This window comes from Mustelus asterias, chromosome 14, assembly GCF_964213995.1.
Source record: "Mustelus asterias chromosome 14, sMusAst1.hap1.1, whole genome shotgun sequence".
Taxonomy (NCBI): domain Eukaryota; kingdom Metazoa; phylum Chordata; class Chondrichthyes; order Carcharhiniformes; family Triakidae; genus Mustelus; species Mustelus asterias.
The window spans coordinates 49985751-50003113 of NC_135814.1; the positions used below are offsets into that span (position 1 = coordinate 49985751).

Here is a 17363-nt window from a genome sequence, read left to right on the forward strand (position 1 = left end):
GGACCTGCCAAGTTCACAACAAAACTTCAAAAGCACTGGAAAAGCATATCGAGAGAACTGGCAGCTGCTGACAGTTAAAAAGAAAGCTGACAGTCTTAAAGTGGTAAAGAAAAGTTTATTTATTAGTCACAAGTAGGCTTACATTAACACTGCAATGAAATTACTGTGAAAATCCTCTAGTCGCCACATTCTGGCGTCTGTTCGGGTACACTGAGGGAGAATTTAGCATGGCCAATGCACCTAACCAGCACATCTTTTGAACTGTGGGAGGAAATTGGAGCACCTGGAGGAAACCCACGCAGACACAGGGAGAATGTGCAGACTCCACGCAGACAGTGACCCAAGCTGGGAATCGAACCCGGATCCCTGGCGCTTTGAGGCAGCAGTGCTAACCACTGTGCCACTATGCCGCCCCACAGAATGCATGTAATGCATGTAAAGGGGTAATGCATTTAAAACAGCAACCACAAGAAGAATCAGAGGGCAGTGAACAGGAAATTTGCAGAAGACCCCAGATAGAGGGCAACTCTCAAAAAAGGCCACAAGCAATGAAGACCTTAAGCAACAGGCAACGCAAAACCTCAGAGGACGCAATAAGACCTCAGGGAAGAGACGCCGCGTTACCCCAGAAGAAGGGCACTGAAAGGCCCCAGGTGGGCAATGAACGACTCCAAAAGGAGAGCACTGAAAGACACTGATAGGAGGGTACTGACAGACCACAGAAGGAGGACACTGATGGACCCCAGGAGGACAAGGAAAGAATCCAGAAGGAAGACAACGAAAGGTACTAAATGACCAAATGAAGAACAATGAGAGGATTGCAGAATGGAAACAAGTCAACACTTTGTCAGAGACAGACTCGACCAACAGTGAAGCCAAAAGGGTTTGACTGAAGTTAAGACAAGATTCCATCTGTGAATTGTATATGTCCAGTAAGAACACAGTAGATTCACCTCAGAAGAAGTACAGCAATTGAAGACTTCAAAATAAACTAGGAACTCTTGAACATAACGACCAAAGAGCAAAAATAATTAAAACTTTAGAGAAGACATTGAAACAAGATGAAATGGCTGACAGCAAACTTGAAATAAAAGTTGCAAAATAAAGCTAAGAAAGAAAAATTAATGAGATAAGCTAAACGCTACAGAAACAACCAGAAAATAAGAACAAGTCGTGAAGAATTAAATCAGAATAAGAGCTTGAAGAAGGAAACTTAACAGTGAGAAATTAATCGATGAGGTAAAAACATTGAAATTGAGAGCAGAATGAGCAATTCAGACAGAGAAAGAAACTGAGATTATGTATCAGAACAAGATTGTTGAATTTGTCACACAAATGGAAAAGCAGCAAGCCTGTATGGAAGAGCTCCATGCAAGACAATGGGGAGCGATTCTCCCAAAAAAGTTCTAAGTGCTGAATTCGAGGGAAAACTGGTGTAATTCACGATTGTTTTTTCAGGGAAAAGCCTGGGAACTATAGGCCAGAGAGCCTCATATCTGTGGTGGGTAAGTTGTTGGAAGGTATTTTGAGAAACAGAATCTGCAGGCATTTAGAGACGCAAGGACTGATTAGGGACAGTTAGCATGGCTTTGTGAGTGGAAAATTATGTCTCACAAATTTGATTGAGTTTTTGAAGGGGTGACCAAGAAGGTAGATGAGGGCAGTGCAGTTGATGTTGTCTACATGGACTTTAGCAAGGCCTTTGACAAGGTACCGCATGGTAGGTTGTTGCATAAGGTTAAATCTCACGGGATCCAGGGTGAGGTAGCTAAATGGATACAAGATTGGCTTCTTGACAGAAGCCAGAGGGTGGTTGTAGAGGGTTGTTTTTCAAACTGGAGGCCTGTGACCAGTGGTGTGCCTCAGGGATCAGTGCTGGGTCCACTGTTATCTGTCATTCATATTAATGATTTGGATGAGAATATAGGAGGCATGGTTAGTAAGTTTGGAGAAGACACCAAGATTGGTGGCATAGTGGACAGTGAAGAAGGTTATCTTCGATTGCAACGGGATCTTGATCAATTGGGCCAGTGGGCTGACGAATGGCAGATGGAGTTTAATTTAGACAAATGCAAGGTGATGCATTTTGATAGGTTGAACCAGGGTAGGACTTTCTCAATTAATGGTAGGGTGCTGGGGAGAGTTACAGAACAAAGAGATCTAGGAGTACATGTTCATAGCTCCTTGAAAGTGGAGTCACAGGTAGACAGAATGGTGAAGAAGGCATTCGGCATGCTTGGTTTCATTGGTCAGAACATTGAATACAGGAATTGGGACGTCTTGTTGAAGTTGTACAAGACATTGGTAAGACCACATTGGAATACTGTGTGAGGTTCTGGTCACCCTATTATAGAAAGGATATTATTAAACTAGAAAGAGTGCAGAAAATATTTACTAGGATGCTACCGGGACTTGATGGTTTGGGTTATAAGGAGAGGCTGGTTAGACTGGGACTTTTTTCTCTGAAGTGTAGAAGGCTGAGGGGTGATCTTACAGAGGTCTATAAAATAATGAGGGGCACAGATCAGCTAGATAGTCAATATCTTTTCCCAAAAGTAGGGGAGTCTAAAACTAGAGGGCATAGGTTTAAGGTGAGAGGGGAGAGATACAAAAGTGTCCAGAGGGGCAATTTTTTCACACAGAGGGTGGTGAGTGTCTGGAACAAGCTGCCAGAGGTAGTAGTAGAGACGGGTACAATTTTATCTTTTAAAAGGCATTTAGATAGTTACATGGGTACGATGGGTAACCCTCCATCCTATTAAGTCCCATGTACTCATCCAGGAGTCTCTTAAAAGACCTTATTGAGTTTGCCTCCACCACCACTGATGGCAGCCGATTCCACTCGCCCACCACCCTCTGTGTGAAAAACTTACCCCTAACATTTCCCCTGTACCTACACCCCAGCACCTTAAACCTGTGAGCTCTCGCAGCAGCCATTTCCACCCTGGGAAAAAGCCTCTGAGAGTCCACCCGATCTATGCCTCTCAACATCTTATATACCTCTATTAGGTCTCCTCTCATCCTACGTCTCTCCAAGGAGAAAAGACCGAGCTCCCTCAGCCTATCCTCATAAGGCATGCCACTCAATCCAGGCAACATCCTTGTAAATCTCCTCTGCACCCTTTCAATCTTTTCCACATCCTTCCTGTAATGAAGCGACCAGAACTGAGCACAGTACTCCAAGTGGGGTCTGACGCGGGTCTTATATAGCTGCATCATTATCCCCGGACTCCTAAACTCAATCCCTCGATTGATAAAGGCCAGCACACCATACGCCTTCTTAACCACCTCCTCCACCTGCGGGGCCGATTTTAGAGTCCTATGGACCCAGACCCCAAGGTCCTTCTGATCCTCTACACTGCTAAGAGTCTTTCCCTTTATATTGTACTCCTTCATCCCATTTGACCTGCCAAAATGGACCACTACGCATTTATCTGGGTTGAAGTCCATCTGCCACTTCTCCGCCCAGTCTTGCATCCTATCTATGTCCCTCTGTAACTTCTGACATCCCTCCAGACTATCCACAACCCCACCAACCTTCGTGTCGGCAAACTTACCAACCCATCCCTCCACTTCCTCATCCAGGTCATTTATGAAAATGACAAACAGCAAGGGTCCCAGAACAGATCCCTGGGGCACACCAGTGGTGACCGACCTCCATTTAGAAAAAGACCCATCTATACCCACTCTCTGCCTCCTTTTGGCAAGCCAGTTCTGGATCCACAGGGCAGCAGCCCCTTGGATCCCATGCCCTCTCACTTTTTCTAGAAGCCTTGCATGGGGGACCTTATCGAACGCCTTGCTAAAATCCATATAAACCACATCTACCGCTTTCCCTTCGTCAATGTGTTTAGTCACATTTTCGAAGAACTCCACCAGGCTCGTAAGGCATGATCTGCCTTTGACAAAGCCATGCTGAGCATTCTTGAGCATACTAAACCTCTCTAAATGCTCATAAATCTTGTCCCTCAGGATCTTCTCCATCAGCTTGTTTATCAAATTGTTTAAACATTGCAGACAACTGTGTTACAAGATGCGAGGTTGGAGAATGAGAATCCCTTTGGGATGTGCCACATGACTTGAATGAGAAGGAAATAAAATTGTAAAGAGACATCACCCTTAGGCGCAAAGGCACTTCAGGAGCTGTGCACGTCTGGTGGTGCTCCAGTGTCTGAGTCTAGAGGCCATGGCCATGTATGTGGGGACATCAAGGAAATCTGTTGCTAGTCCCTTTGCTTCAGCAGTTATCTGCCGCAGGCTTATATTCAAAATGGATTGATGACTGACATTGCACTCACCAGCAGAATGGCAGCATCAATTTTTTATGCTGCTTGAACCTTGAGCCCACCATGGGGACATCAGTCAAAGCAGGTGGTCTGCTATTCACAGATGCAGAAAGCAAGTGGCAGGCACTAGGGACTTTTGGAAAAACTCAGGAATTTGTGTACTGCCTACTTCCCAGTTTAGGAGTCTGAAGACGAGTGGGTTTGTAGGGGGCCAAGCAGCCTACAGCCTTCTGATCAGGAGGAGAAGGAGGAAGACTACACAGTGGGAACTCCGTGTGCAAGCTGGAAGAAAAACTCCTTGCATGCCAACTATGTTTAGTGGATGGGTGAGTTCTGTTATTGGCCAGCTGTAGGTGTATTATGAAAGACAAAACATTGGAGTGGCCATTAATGTGACATGCATTCCCATCACTTAACTGGTGTTGCCTTCTTCTGCCCAGTTCACATATTTACAACCTTGCCATAATTACAATCAACAGGCAAGTGACAGATGAAAAAAGTCTCCATTTATTTTGTGGTAACCTGAATGATGTGCTCCCCATTCCCCAATCTTACACTTATCCTAAAGTGTGAACTGAAGTGGCAAGCTCAGAATCACGGAATTGTTATGGTGCAGAAGGAGGCCATTCGGCCCATCATGTCTCCAAATGATATAGTGCCATTTCCCATAACCCGGCATATTGTTTCTATTCAAATAATCATCTAATGCCCTCTTGGATGCCTCAATGGAACCTGCCTCCACCACACTTCCAGTCTGTGCATTCCAGACCCCAAACAACTCACTGTGTGAAAACGTTTCTTCTTATATCCCACTTGCTTCTTTTGTAAACCACTTTAAATCTGTGCCCTCTTGTTCCTGATCCTTTAACGAATGGGAACAGTTTTCCCTGTTGTGTGCCCTGGTTCCATTGGCATGCTTGTGCTTTGAGCTTCTGGGTGCAGGTTTGTGAGAGAGGAACTCTGTTCATTTGTACAACGATAAATCTCATCCACAACACTATTATGCTGCACTGCTGCACACCCTTGGACAGCTGCTGCAGGTTGTTCACAGAGACTGAAAGAAGGTTGACAACGCCTCTTGATCCTGCTTGAAGGCACTGATTCCGTGCTCATTGGAAAAGGGCGCTGGCTGGCGACTAGGTCAGCTTTTTAATTTCTTCACATGTAGTCCCCACTTGTTCCTCCTAATCTTCTCTTCAGTTGCAATCGCCCTTCACCCAGTGGTCCTTCCTCAAACTCACTGGGCAGGATATTCCCAAAATTTGTCAGAGTGTCAGGTTCAGACTGAAAAATGGTGAGTGTCTCTCCAGATGCATAGCTGAGTTTTCAGGCCTGATTTTCCAGCTCTCAATGACATCACACCGGCTGGCTGGGATGGTACATTGAGGGAGGAAGTATTAGCATTTAAGCCCTATAATGATATTCAAATTTATTATAAAATATGCAAATCAGGCCTGCACCAGTCCTGGCCGTGAACCTAATCACATCACCAGAGGGGGGGCTGGGAAGATCGCATTTGGAAATCTAACCAGCATTATATCCCATTTTTGGCCTCTTGTGATATTTAGCGGCCATTATGGGATTTGTGCCTGAGGTCAATGGGGGCATTAGATTGCGGCCACTAACTGTGAGCTTTGCAGTGCTAGCCTTTCTGCTGGAGCTAGCAGTAGGTAGTATGCCTGGTGCAATGTGCTGTGAAGTGCTTGGGGCCAAAACGTCATGGATCTCCTCAACTTGGAAATAACCTACAAGAGAAGAAGAAAATGCTTTACAATGCATCCCCGAGTTGATGGCTTGAAAGATAAGTAAAATCAATCATGCTTCCTGCAGCAGAGGAGCAATTTTAGACCATTTCTAGGATTCTGAAATAGATTTGTAATTTGAAGATCATATCAAAAGAAAAATATTTGTTGGGTGACAGCACAATGACTTCTTACCTCAAGCTCGCCAATGCCGCTGCCTGTCCAAAGAGTGAAGGCCGTCTTCTCCTGGCCCACCCTTTTCCCAATGGTTGTGTGCACCCTTCATCTGAAGCATTTTTTAAATGTATATTTATTAAAGACGTTTGCAAGTGTAGTGTGGATAAATATGATGGTCTACAATGCCACGAGTTCACATATTAGAGTTGTGGCCGTTGTTTGTTAGGAATTATTGACTACCATTCCCATTGGCGATGTGGCATGTAGATTGAAGGAAATGATGGCAACAAGGTTATTATACTAGCTTGGCTGGTCGTCTCTCTGAAGTCCAGACAAACAGACTGTTGTTTTGAGGTCACATCTTGTATAAATGTAGGCAAACGTACCTCTATTTACATTGGCATTTCTTTTGGTGCCAGTGAGGCTCTTTCTCAGCTTCAGATATGGTGACTTCCTTTACTCACCTCATGATCTCCGCCTCGGTAACTTGGGCCCCAGCTTCCAGAAGTGGACAGCCATCTGTTCCAAAGAAGGCCACTTTCCTTCACTGCATCTCATCTAACAGGATCCCCAAGGCATCATTAGTAAAAGCACGAGGCTGTCTTACAAACATCTGCAAAATATTTGCTGCTCCTCCTCCTTCGCTCAGCTGCAGCACTCCTCCACTTCCAGAGCAAACAACACCCTTTAGGTTCAGTCTGTTGGTCTAATCTCTTGCAGCCAACTAGTCTCCATGTCCTATTCTCCAAACAATTTCCATTTACAGCACGATGATTCAGAGGGTATAGCATGGTAAGGGTAGGGTATAGCATGCAGCCTTCTTGGGCCCTGAATACACCTCTCCAAAATGTCCAATGCTGGGACTGGCATCCTGCAACTCACACCGTCCCTGTATTTCAGCGCTCACCTAACCCCCATCTCCTTTCCTCCTTTTGGAAATTCAACCCACTTATACTCCCACAAGGATTCTTGATGCAATGAAGGAGGGACCCTCTGGTGGATGTCTATCGGGTAGCTGCCCAATAGGCCTACTTGGGGGTTAAAATCAGGAGCTAGGTTAATTTTAGGGGTTTTATAGTAGTCCCCTTCATCTAGGGACCACTCAGGACACCTACACTTTTTTTCCAAAGGAACCTAACATGTGTCCAGCATCCCCCAGATCCCCCTCTGCTCTCTGCCATCCAGCTACCACTGACATGGAGGAGACTTTCACAGTGGGTGTTATGCTGCCAAAAGCCAGTCCTATGGGGTCCTCCATAGCCCGGTCAATTAAAGGCAGGGTTAGTGCATTCCCAGCTGACTTTCACAGCTCTGGCCTCTGATCTCTTTCCATACTCTTTATTCCATTTACTCACAATGATTGCCTCACCTGCCACTTCCACCGTCATTCTCACTTGGCTACCATCCATAACCTGCAGGTCAGTCAGCTCCTTCAGGATGACTGGGGCAAAAGTCCTCTTGGAATCTTCAACACTTGCACTCTCGGTCTTCTTGGTGGTCTTTCTTTCTGTTAATGAAACAAAATGCATGCATAAAACCACTTTCCTGGCATTTACAAGGATTCATTTTAAGATGCAATAGCAGAGAATTTTCAACGTGTGAAACCTTCAGCAGAAGTAAGCTCGTGTATGATTCCTGCCCACTTGCTTGAAGTGGGCTGATCCAGGGGTGTCAGTCTAATTCCAACGTTTGGGACTTTCAACGATGCAACTGATTGGGAACTTGCCCATGTATGTCTAAACTTTCTACAGCAGGATTTCAACCACTCACCAAAAGATATTGAGTGCAGAGCACAACTGTCTCTCAAAGAGATGTGCCGGAGGGCAGAGGATCATCATCTCCTCTGATGATGGGATGTAGGATGAACTGAGCCAAAAGACAGAATAATGCAAGCTCCAATCAGGAGTGGAAACAGTTGTTGGTGCACTCAGTGTCACAAAGTCACAAAAATGGCAATTAACTTCCATTTAACAACGTTTAATAGTCCTCCCAGATTAGGCAAACTAAGAGCAACAAATCAAAGCTTCCAAGAATGCAATGATTCACCACAAACATCATCAAAAACACCACTGATATTTTGAAAGAATCCCATTGATCTGTTGGTGTTGGAGGTTGGAAATTAAAAGTACAGACGTGGTAATATGGGCTGATTAGGTTCTCAAGGATCATAATGGTGTACTGCGTACTGCACAATTTTGTCTTATGAAGAGAGCTTCTCCTAGGTATGTTCCAGAAGACAAAGGGCTCTATGGACAGCTGGAAAAAGGAATAGCAGCAATCCGAAAAACTACAAAGGACAACACAAGCTTGTGCCACAACAGCTTCCAAATCTGTGGCCTCTACTGGCTTGAAGAACAAGGGAAGCAAACACTTGGAATCATCACCACTTACAAAATCCCTTCCAAGTCACATGCTATCCTGACTTGAAAATATTTCACCATTCCTTCACTGTCACTGCATCGAAATCCTGGAACTCCCTCCCCAAACAGAACTGTGGGTGCACCTACACCTCAGGGTCTGCAACAGTTCAAGAAAGTGGCTCACTACCATCTTCTCAAGGACAATTATTGATGGGCAATAAATACAGATCTTGCCAATGTGCCTATATCACATGAGTGAATAAAAACATTTAAGACCTTCTTGGAACTATGTCTGACTACTGTATTAACAACCCCCTATAAATCATCTGTAGAGGTCTTGTGACGCAGTGGGTAGTGTCTCCGACTCTGAGCCTGAAGTTCTGGATTCATCCCATCCCAGGACTTGATGGCAATGGAAGGTGTGTTCATGCTGCAGCCAAACTGGTTAAGTATCAAGCTGCAAATCCTTTCAACACATACCAATGGCAGGCAGTAAGAGTGGGAGAGATTCTGAGTCAGCCAAGTGATTGAAAGAATGTTGAAGTTTCTACAATCACTATCCATGGCTCCAGTCTACAACATGCATGTAAGAAGGCATGTTGCCATAGCAACTCCCTGAATGAACTGTAATAGACCACACGAGTCCTCTATTTTTTTAACCTCAAATATGTTAACAGACCAGAATTTCCTGACATAAACAATCCAGTGTCTCATGTGCAGATTGTTCTTAGTGTACAAATTGCCCAATAATTTGTAGCAGGATTTACACAGCTCTGTTGTTGTCTTGTGAAAATGACAACTCCCTGCTAACCTCCCCTCTAATTTCAAGGAATTGCCACAGTTCTGCTGTTAAAATGAATGAAACTAGTCATAGAGAGTTAGGGGTAGTGTTTAATACGGTAAGGACAGTTTTAATGATGAGATTTATGTTTCTCAACCTCTCTGGATCAGAAAGGGAACAGCTGAAATGGTGACGTCTTGCATCTGCAGGCAGTAAAATGATTGTAGAAATTCTAAGAATTTTCTTTTACTTTTCCTCTTTGTCTCTTTTTCTCTACCTCTTAATCTAATCTTTCTTTCTCTCTTTCATTTCCTTTTTGTATCTAGTTTGACTTTAGTTCATCCTCTTCTCTTATCCATCATTCCGTTGTTTTTAAAAAATTATCCTTAAGTCTCATTTGTATTGGGGAAAAGTCATTTCTCGTTGGGGTCTTTTAAGAGACTTCTGGATGAGTACATGGGATTTAATGGGATTGAGGGCTATAGATAGGCCTAGAGGTAGGGATATGATCGGCGCAACTTGTGGGCCGAAGGGCCTGTTTGTTCTGTGGCTTTCTATGTTCTATGTTCTATTAGGCACATTGTTCACCAAGTTCCCAGATGCTCTGTAGTTGCTGCTATCAGCTTGCACTTTCAGCAATTTGCAATGGGAAACCTTCTTGAGCTGAAGTATGAGGAATAAAATCGAATGAAAGGGGTGCAGTGCAAGATGGCCGGCTTCAGCCAAATCTGAACCATTCATCTTGCGTACAATGATCACACACTAAGACATATACAGAGTATTTCTTCATAGACAATGATTAGAAAGTAGCATTCTCTGCAAAAAACTACCATTAAAACAGAATCCATAAATTATTTTCTAAAAGAATTATATTGCAGCTTGAAACGCAGAGAGTAACAAAGAGTGTGAAGTGTGAGCTAATGAGTAAAAGATGAGATGACTTAATTGGAGAAAGCCATTAATAGATTTCATGGGCTAAGTGCTTGCTTCTATACTGCAAAACTCTATGATTCAAAACATCAGTTCTGATGAAGGGTCAGCCTGACTCGAAATGTTGGCTCTATTCTCTCTCCACAGATGCTGTCAGACCTGCTGAGTTTTTCCAACATGTTTTTGTCACATTTTGTGGTGCTTTATTAATTTCAGAGATTAGATTGGATTACTGCTCATCTGAAGAGTTGATTCATGCACCTCAGTTTGGTGTAGGCATATCTAGACCCAGTTCAGGAGTCAATTTCATAGTAACACTGTCATCCAGTCTATCAATCATAATTGCCACAATTTGGATCTAAACTCAAGGATGGCACAGTGGCCCCGCGTTTGGCACTGTTGTCTCACAGTGCCAGGGACTTGGGTTCAATTCCAGCCTTGGGTGATTGTGTGGAGTTTGCACATTCTCCCCGTGTCTGCGTGAGTTTCCTCCCGGTGCTTCAGTTTCCTCCCACAGTCCAAAGATGTGCAGATTAGGTTGATTGGCCATGCTAAATTGTCCCTTAGTGTCGGGGGACTAGCTAGGGTAAAATGCATGGGGTGATGGGGTTAGGCCCTGGGTGGGGTTGTGGTCGGTGCAGACTCGATGGGCCGAATGGCCTCCTTTTGCAGTGTAAATTTTATGATTCTAAGATTCTATGTGAAGGTTAGGTTGATTGGCCATGCTAAATTGCTCCTTAGTGACAGGGGGATTAACAGGGTAAATATGTATGGTTATGGGAATAGGGCCTGAGTGGGACTGTTGTCAGTACAGGCTCGATTGGGCCGAATGGCCTCTTTCTGCACTGTAGGGATTCTAGGATTCTATGATCCTGGGCAGGCTGAACACCATTGATCATTGCAGTGCACTTAGTGGATGATTAGGAGTGTGACTGGCTGTTCATACAAGGAATGGGGATTCAATGAACATATGAAGCAATATACATGAGTTATCAGACAATTGTCACTCATAGGGAAAGGGATATTTATGACAGAAAAGATTATTCATTAATTATTCTATATCATGATGGCCATATTATTTAATGCCAGTTGAAATGAAACTCTTGTTTTCAACTGTTTTCCATACGCTTTTCAGTATGGGAATATTTTAATATTATTTTCAGCTGGTACTTGAATAGAATAGTTTATTTTTGTTCATGGTTTGAATATTTATACAATATTTGAAGAGCAGACTATTTTTCCAGTGTCTGGATGTGAATGATGTGAATAGATGGTTAAGGAGTATCTCACAGATGAATGTACAGAACTGACCTTCATTAAAGGAAATGTGTCTTCACCGTCTCCCCGTAAAGTGAAACTATCGTGAGCCATGAAAAAAGTAAAGGCTTAGGAGAGAACGGAGTTAGTTCCAGAAAATCTTCAAGGAGGAATTTCAAAAGTGTTTAATAAAAATAAAACACTCACTCATGGTCCCCTTTAGAGGTTTTGTATTTTGGGATATATTTATATTTTGGGAACAGGAACCATGACAAAGGCCCATATGGCCCGTCCCTTTTTCCATCCCACAATATCCCTCAATTCCTTCTTTCTACATAAATCAACATCCCAGTAACATGCCCATACAGCACATTTTCCACTTGCTGACTGGCCTATTATGCTCTCAATGTGGTGGCCAGGAAGAGCACACAATTTTCCTGCCGACTCTGTTTGAATAATCTGGGAGAAAATCACAGAGCCATTAAAAATAAGGGCTGAAGTTCATAGATCATAAAATCATACAGTGCAGAAGGAGGCCAGTCGGCCCATCGAGTCTGCACCAACCACAATCCCAACCAGTCTCTATCGCACTACCCGATGCTATTACCCTAGCTAGTCCCTCTGACACTAAGGGACAATTTAGCATGGCCAATCCACGTAACCCGCACATCTTTGGACTGTGGGAGGAAACCGGAGCACCTGGAGGAAACCCACAGAGAGACGGGGAGAACATGCAGAGTCCACACAGACAGTGACCCAAGCCGGGAATCAAACCCGGGTCCCTGGCGCTGTGAACATAAGAACTAAAAGCAGGAGTAAGCCATCTGGCCCCTCGAGCCTGCTCCGCCATTCAATAAGATCATTGCTGATCTTTTTGTGGACTCAGCTCCACTTACCCCCCCGCTTACCATAGCCCTTAATTCCTTTACTGTTCAAAAATGTATCTGTCCTTGCCTTAAAAACATTCAATGAGGTAGCCTCAACTGCTTCACTGGGCAGGGAATTCCACATGTTCACAACCGTTTGTGTGAAGAAGTTCCCCCTCAACTCAGTCCTGAATCTGCTTCCCCTTATTTTGAGGTCATGCCCCCAATTCTAGTTTCACCTGCCAGTGGAAACAACTTCCCTGCTTCTATCTTATCTATTCCCTTCATAATCTTGTATGTTTCTATAAGATCTCCCTTCATTCTTCTGAATTCCAATGAGTATAGTCCCAGTCTACTCAGTCACTCCTCATAAGCCAACCCTCTCAACTCCGGAATCAACCTAGTGAATCTCCTCTGCACCCCCTCCAGTGCCAGTATATCCTTTCTCAAGTAAGGAGACCAAAACTGTACACAGTACTCCAGGTGTGGCCTCACCAGCACCTTATACAGCTGCAACATAACCTCGCTGGTTTTAAACTCCATCCCTCTGGCAATGAAGGACAAAATTCCATTTGCCTTCTTAATTACCTGTTGCATCTTCAAACCAGCTCCTTGTGATTCTTGCACAAGGACACCCAGGTCCCTCTGCACAGCAATGTTGCAATTTTTTACCATTTAAATAATAGTCCATTTTACTGTTATTCCTATCAAAATGCATGACCTCACATTTACTGCAGTGAACACAGGTTTAAGAAGCTTCAAATAAAGGATTCATTCAAGGGCAATAATTGGTCTAAGTATTTGGAAGAAGAATCCCACCCCTAAGTATTTGGAAGAGAGAATGTTCGGGGTGCATGGGTCCTTAATTAGCAGCAGTGCTAACCACTGTGCCACCGTGCCGCCCACAAGTTCTTCGACTTCACCTGCAGCTGGGATTCTCCAGTCCCACTGCCACACTATAGATACAGCTCCTGCTCTGCCCAAGACCGCAAGGAACTACAAAAGGTCGTGAATGTAGCCCAATCCATCACGCAAACCAGCCTCCCATCATTGACTCTGTCTACACTTCCCGCTGCCTTGGCAAAGCAGCCAGCATAATTAAGGACCCCATGCACCCCGGACATTCTCTCTTCCACCTTCTTCCTTCAGGAAAAAGATACAAAAGTCTGAGGTCACGCCCAACTGACTCAAGAACAGCTTCTTCCCTGCTGCTGTCAGACTTTTGAATGGACCTACCTTGCATTAAGTTGATCTTTCTCTACACCCTAGCTATGACTGTAACACTACATTCTGCACTCTCTCGTTTCCTTCTCTATGAACGGTATATTTTGTCTGTATAGCATGAAAGAAACAATACTTTTCACTGTATGTTAATACATGTGACAATAATAAATCAAATCAAATCAAATCATTGAATTGATCCATGAGTGACAATATCAAGGGCACAGACTCAGGGGTGGGATGCTTCTTCCAAATACTTAGACCAATTATTGCCCTTGAATGGATCCTTTATTTGAAGCTTCTTAAACCTGTGTTCTTGCACATTTGAATTCTTCACCAATGAAAACAAAATTTTAAAGTTTATTTATTACACGATATTAACACTGCAATGAAATTACTGTGAAAATCCCCTAGTTGTCACATTCCGGCACTTGTTCGGGTACAATGAGGGAGAATTTGGCATGGTCAATGCATCTAATCAACACGTCGTTCGGACTGTGGGAGGAAACCGGAGCACCCGGAGGAAACCCACGCAGACACAGGGAGAATGTGTATTCTCTACACAGGCAGTGACCCAAGCTGAGAATTGAACCCGGGTCCCTGGCACTGTGAGACAGCAGTGCTAACCACTGTGCCACCATGCCGCCCCATTAGCTTGGATCAATTTTATGAAGCAAATTACTTTATTTTCAGTGAGCAAAAGGCAAGTGTTCCTGAGTATAAGGCTAATCAAGACAATGAACAAAATTGTAAGATTTTACTAGTGCAGTTCCTTGCCAGCCCCAGGCTCAACTCCCCAAAAGGTAAACCGGAAACATAGCAAAAAGTATCTTAATCCTTTTGCAAAAATGTCAAGTTTAAGAAGGTTTGGACACCACAGCATGTGCTGGCAATGCTGGGTTTTGTACTGTCATTTAGAAGAAGTCGAGAGCTTTGGGAACTATAAATCACATGTAAAAGATAATATCACATGGGAAAGTCAACAAGAACACATGGGTCTTCAGTAAGTTAATCTCAAAATGTCAAAATTGAGACTTCGAGATAAAAACAGCCTTAAGTAACTCACGTAACAAGCTCAAGCTTTCTCACTGGGCAATGCATTTCAAGGGACAACATTGGTAACCTTCATCAGTGAGAAACATTGATCATTTCAAATATCTAATTGCAGTGCCTAGCACCCACTGTCCCTCCATATAAAGATATGTTGAAAGGATCTATATTTTGTTTAGAGTAGGAAACTAAAAGCCACTCGACATAAAACAATCATGCGTTTGGCTTCCATTTCCATTATGGAGAACAAAAAGCAAAGCAAACAACACTTGAACAAAAATGATTTCAAAATTACAGAAGCAAAAGATGCAGCATTTGCTCTCCTGACATGCAGTCGAAAGAAAGTCAAAGCATTAAATAAATACAGCCATCATTATAATTGTACACTGACTATTGCTACATTAACTGTTTACAGAATAGTTTTCAGCACATCAGCTTTCAGTGAAAAGATTAATTGTTTAGATTTACAATCAGGGTCAAAAGTTGAATGAGGACAACAACAACAACTTGCATGTATACAGCTCCTTTAATGTAGTAAAACTTAATGGGTGGGATTTTATGGCCTCGCTCGTCCCGAAACCGTAAAATCCCACACGAGGTCAATGGACTTTTCCATGGTCTGTCCCTCGCCCGCTCCAATACCCATGGGGGGCGGGACAGTAAAATTTTGGCCAATGTGCTTCACAGGAGTATTGTCAAACGAAATGCAACGCCAAGTCGCATTAAGGAGGTATTACAGCGGATGATCAAAGGCTTTGTCAAAGAAATGGAGATACAGAAAGAGGGAATTCCAGAGTTGAGGGTTACATTGTTGAAAGCATGGCCACCAATGGTGAGTGATTTAAATTGGGGATGTGCAAGATTCCAGAATTTCAGTAGTACAAGATGCTTTAGCGGTGCGTTGGGTTAGAGGAGATTACAGAGATAGGAAACAGCGAGACCATGGAGGGCTTTGAAAATAAGGGTGAGAATTTTAAAATTGGGAGAGGATACAAGCTTGCTTCTCAGTGTCAGGGATCTGGGTTTGATTCCGGCCTGGAGTCTGTTTGTGTAGAGTTTGCACATACTCCCCGTGTCTTTGTGGGTTTTTGCCAGGTGCTCTGGTTTTCTCCCACAGCCCAAGATATACAGGTTAGGTGGATTGGCTATGCACAAATGCCCTTTAGTTTGTCTCTGTATGGCTACGCTTGATGTGGTGTAATGCCCCTCAAGCTATAAGTCCCTGGTGACAGACTAGCGTCTTGTTCCAGGAATAATTAGCTACAAAACAGATAAAAGTCTGACCTATGCACCACCAGGGTACAGAAAGATTGAGAGCCCTGGGAAAAATCACCTGCAGCATAAATCAGTTGGTTTTGTCAAAAGGAGAGAAAACCTACAAAATGTTTATTCCAGCTTTTCAAAGTGGCTTTGTAGGATAAACTAGAAATTTAGAATCCTATGGCAGAACAGAATTTTAGATGCTAAGATATAGGACACATTTTCAAACATTTCAATTGATCTAATCATCAAGCTATTTTATAAAAATATATTAGCCACAATAACTCTTTCGTAAAAATTTGTCGGGGTGATTTTCAATTTCCAAGGGCCTGAAAAGTAGTTTGCAATTGAGGGATGCAAACAATCACCAAGTGGGGACTATGCCAATTATATAAATTGGTGTCCTTTGCCATTGCAAAGCCCTGATTGTAATGAGCAGAGCTACACAGTGACATGCAACATATTTTGTACTTGATGGCCTAACTAGTGCTCTGTAAAGGGACCACTTGATGACTCCTAAACTACAAGGCTTCAAACATTCCATCAGGAATCTGGTTTCCCTTCTTCCTTATGTAGGATTAGTTTTTAAGTTTATTTATTAGTGTCACAAGTAGGCTTACATTATCACTGCCATTAAGTTACTGTGGAAATCCCCTAGTCACCACACTCTGGCGCCTGTTTGGGTACACTAAGGGAGAATTTAGCTTGGCCAATGCACCTACCAGCACGTCGTTCGGACTGTGGGAGGAAACCAGAGCACCCGGAGGAAACCCACGCAGACACGGGGAGGACATGCAGGCTCCGCACAGATAGTGACCCAAGCTGGGAATCGAAACCGGGACCCTAGTGCTGTGAGGCAGCAGTGCTAACCACTGTGCCACCATGCTGCCCACTTTTATTTTCAGTCAGTTTCCCTGCCCTCCCACAACAAGAGAGCTGCAGTGAGCTGGCTATTTGCTGCCTGCATTTTACGGGTTAACATGCACACACAGCCCAAACTAGAAAATCATTCAAGCCTCTGAATGCCAGCTTCGGGCAGGGGTTATGGCTGCTCCACTGATTTTGGGTAAAAGCCGATGACTTTCTTTCCTGATCCAAGTTGCTCTGAAGTTTCTGTAGAACTACAGAATTGTTTGCTAAAGCTATCTTTGCAATCATGGGAAAATACTCCCGAATGCAACCATCTCCTCAAGCTGATGCCTGGAGTTAGATGGAAAGAGATCAAGGCTTATTCTCCTGACAGCATTCAGCAAACCAACAATTTGCACCTCTTTTCATGGGTGCCTCCAGAGTTGAGTTAGCTCACACAATAATATTTGCATAATCAAACATATGCAGCTTTTAATGCGCAATTAAGATGTAAAGAAAAAGCTGGAAAATGTGGTTAAGATTTTCAGGAATACAGATTTTGGTCATGTTGATTAGGCACAGTA

At 43.5% G+C, this 17363-nt stretch overlaps 1 protein-coding gene across 1 annotated transcript in view; it reads right to left on the reverse strand.

Moving 5' to 3' along the window:
* The window catches only part of mylkb (myosin light chain kinase b), a 341548-nt gene that overhangs the window by 118836 nt on the left and 205349 nt on the right, over positions 1–17363 (reverse strand). The window contains exon 12 of the mRNA XM_078228351.1: positions 7575–7712. Within this exon, the coding sequence (XP_078084477.1) occupies positions 7575–7712 (138 nt within the window). The remainder of the gene's footprint in view (positions 1–7574; positions 7713–17363) is intronic.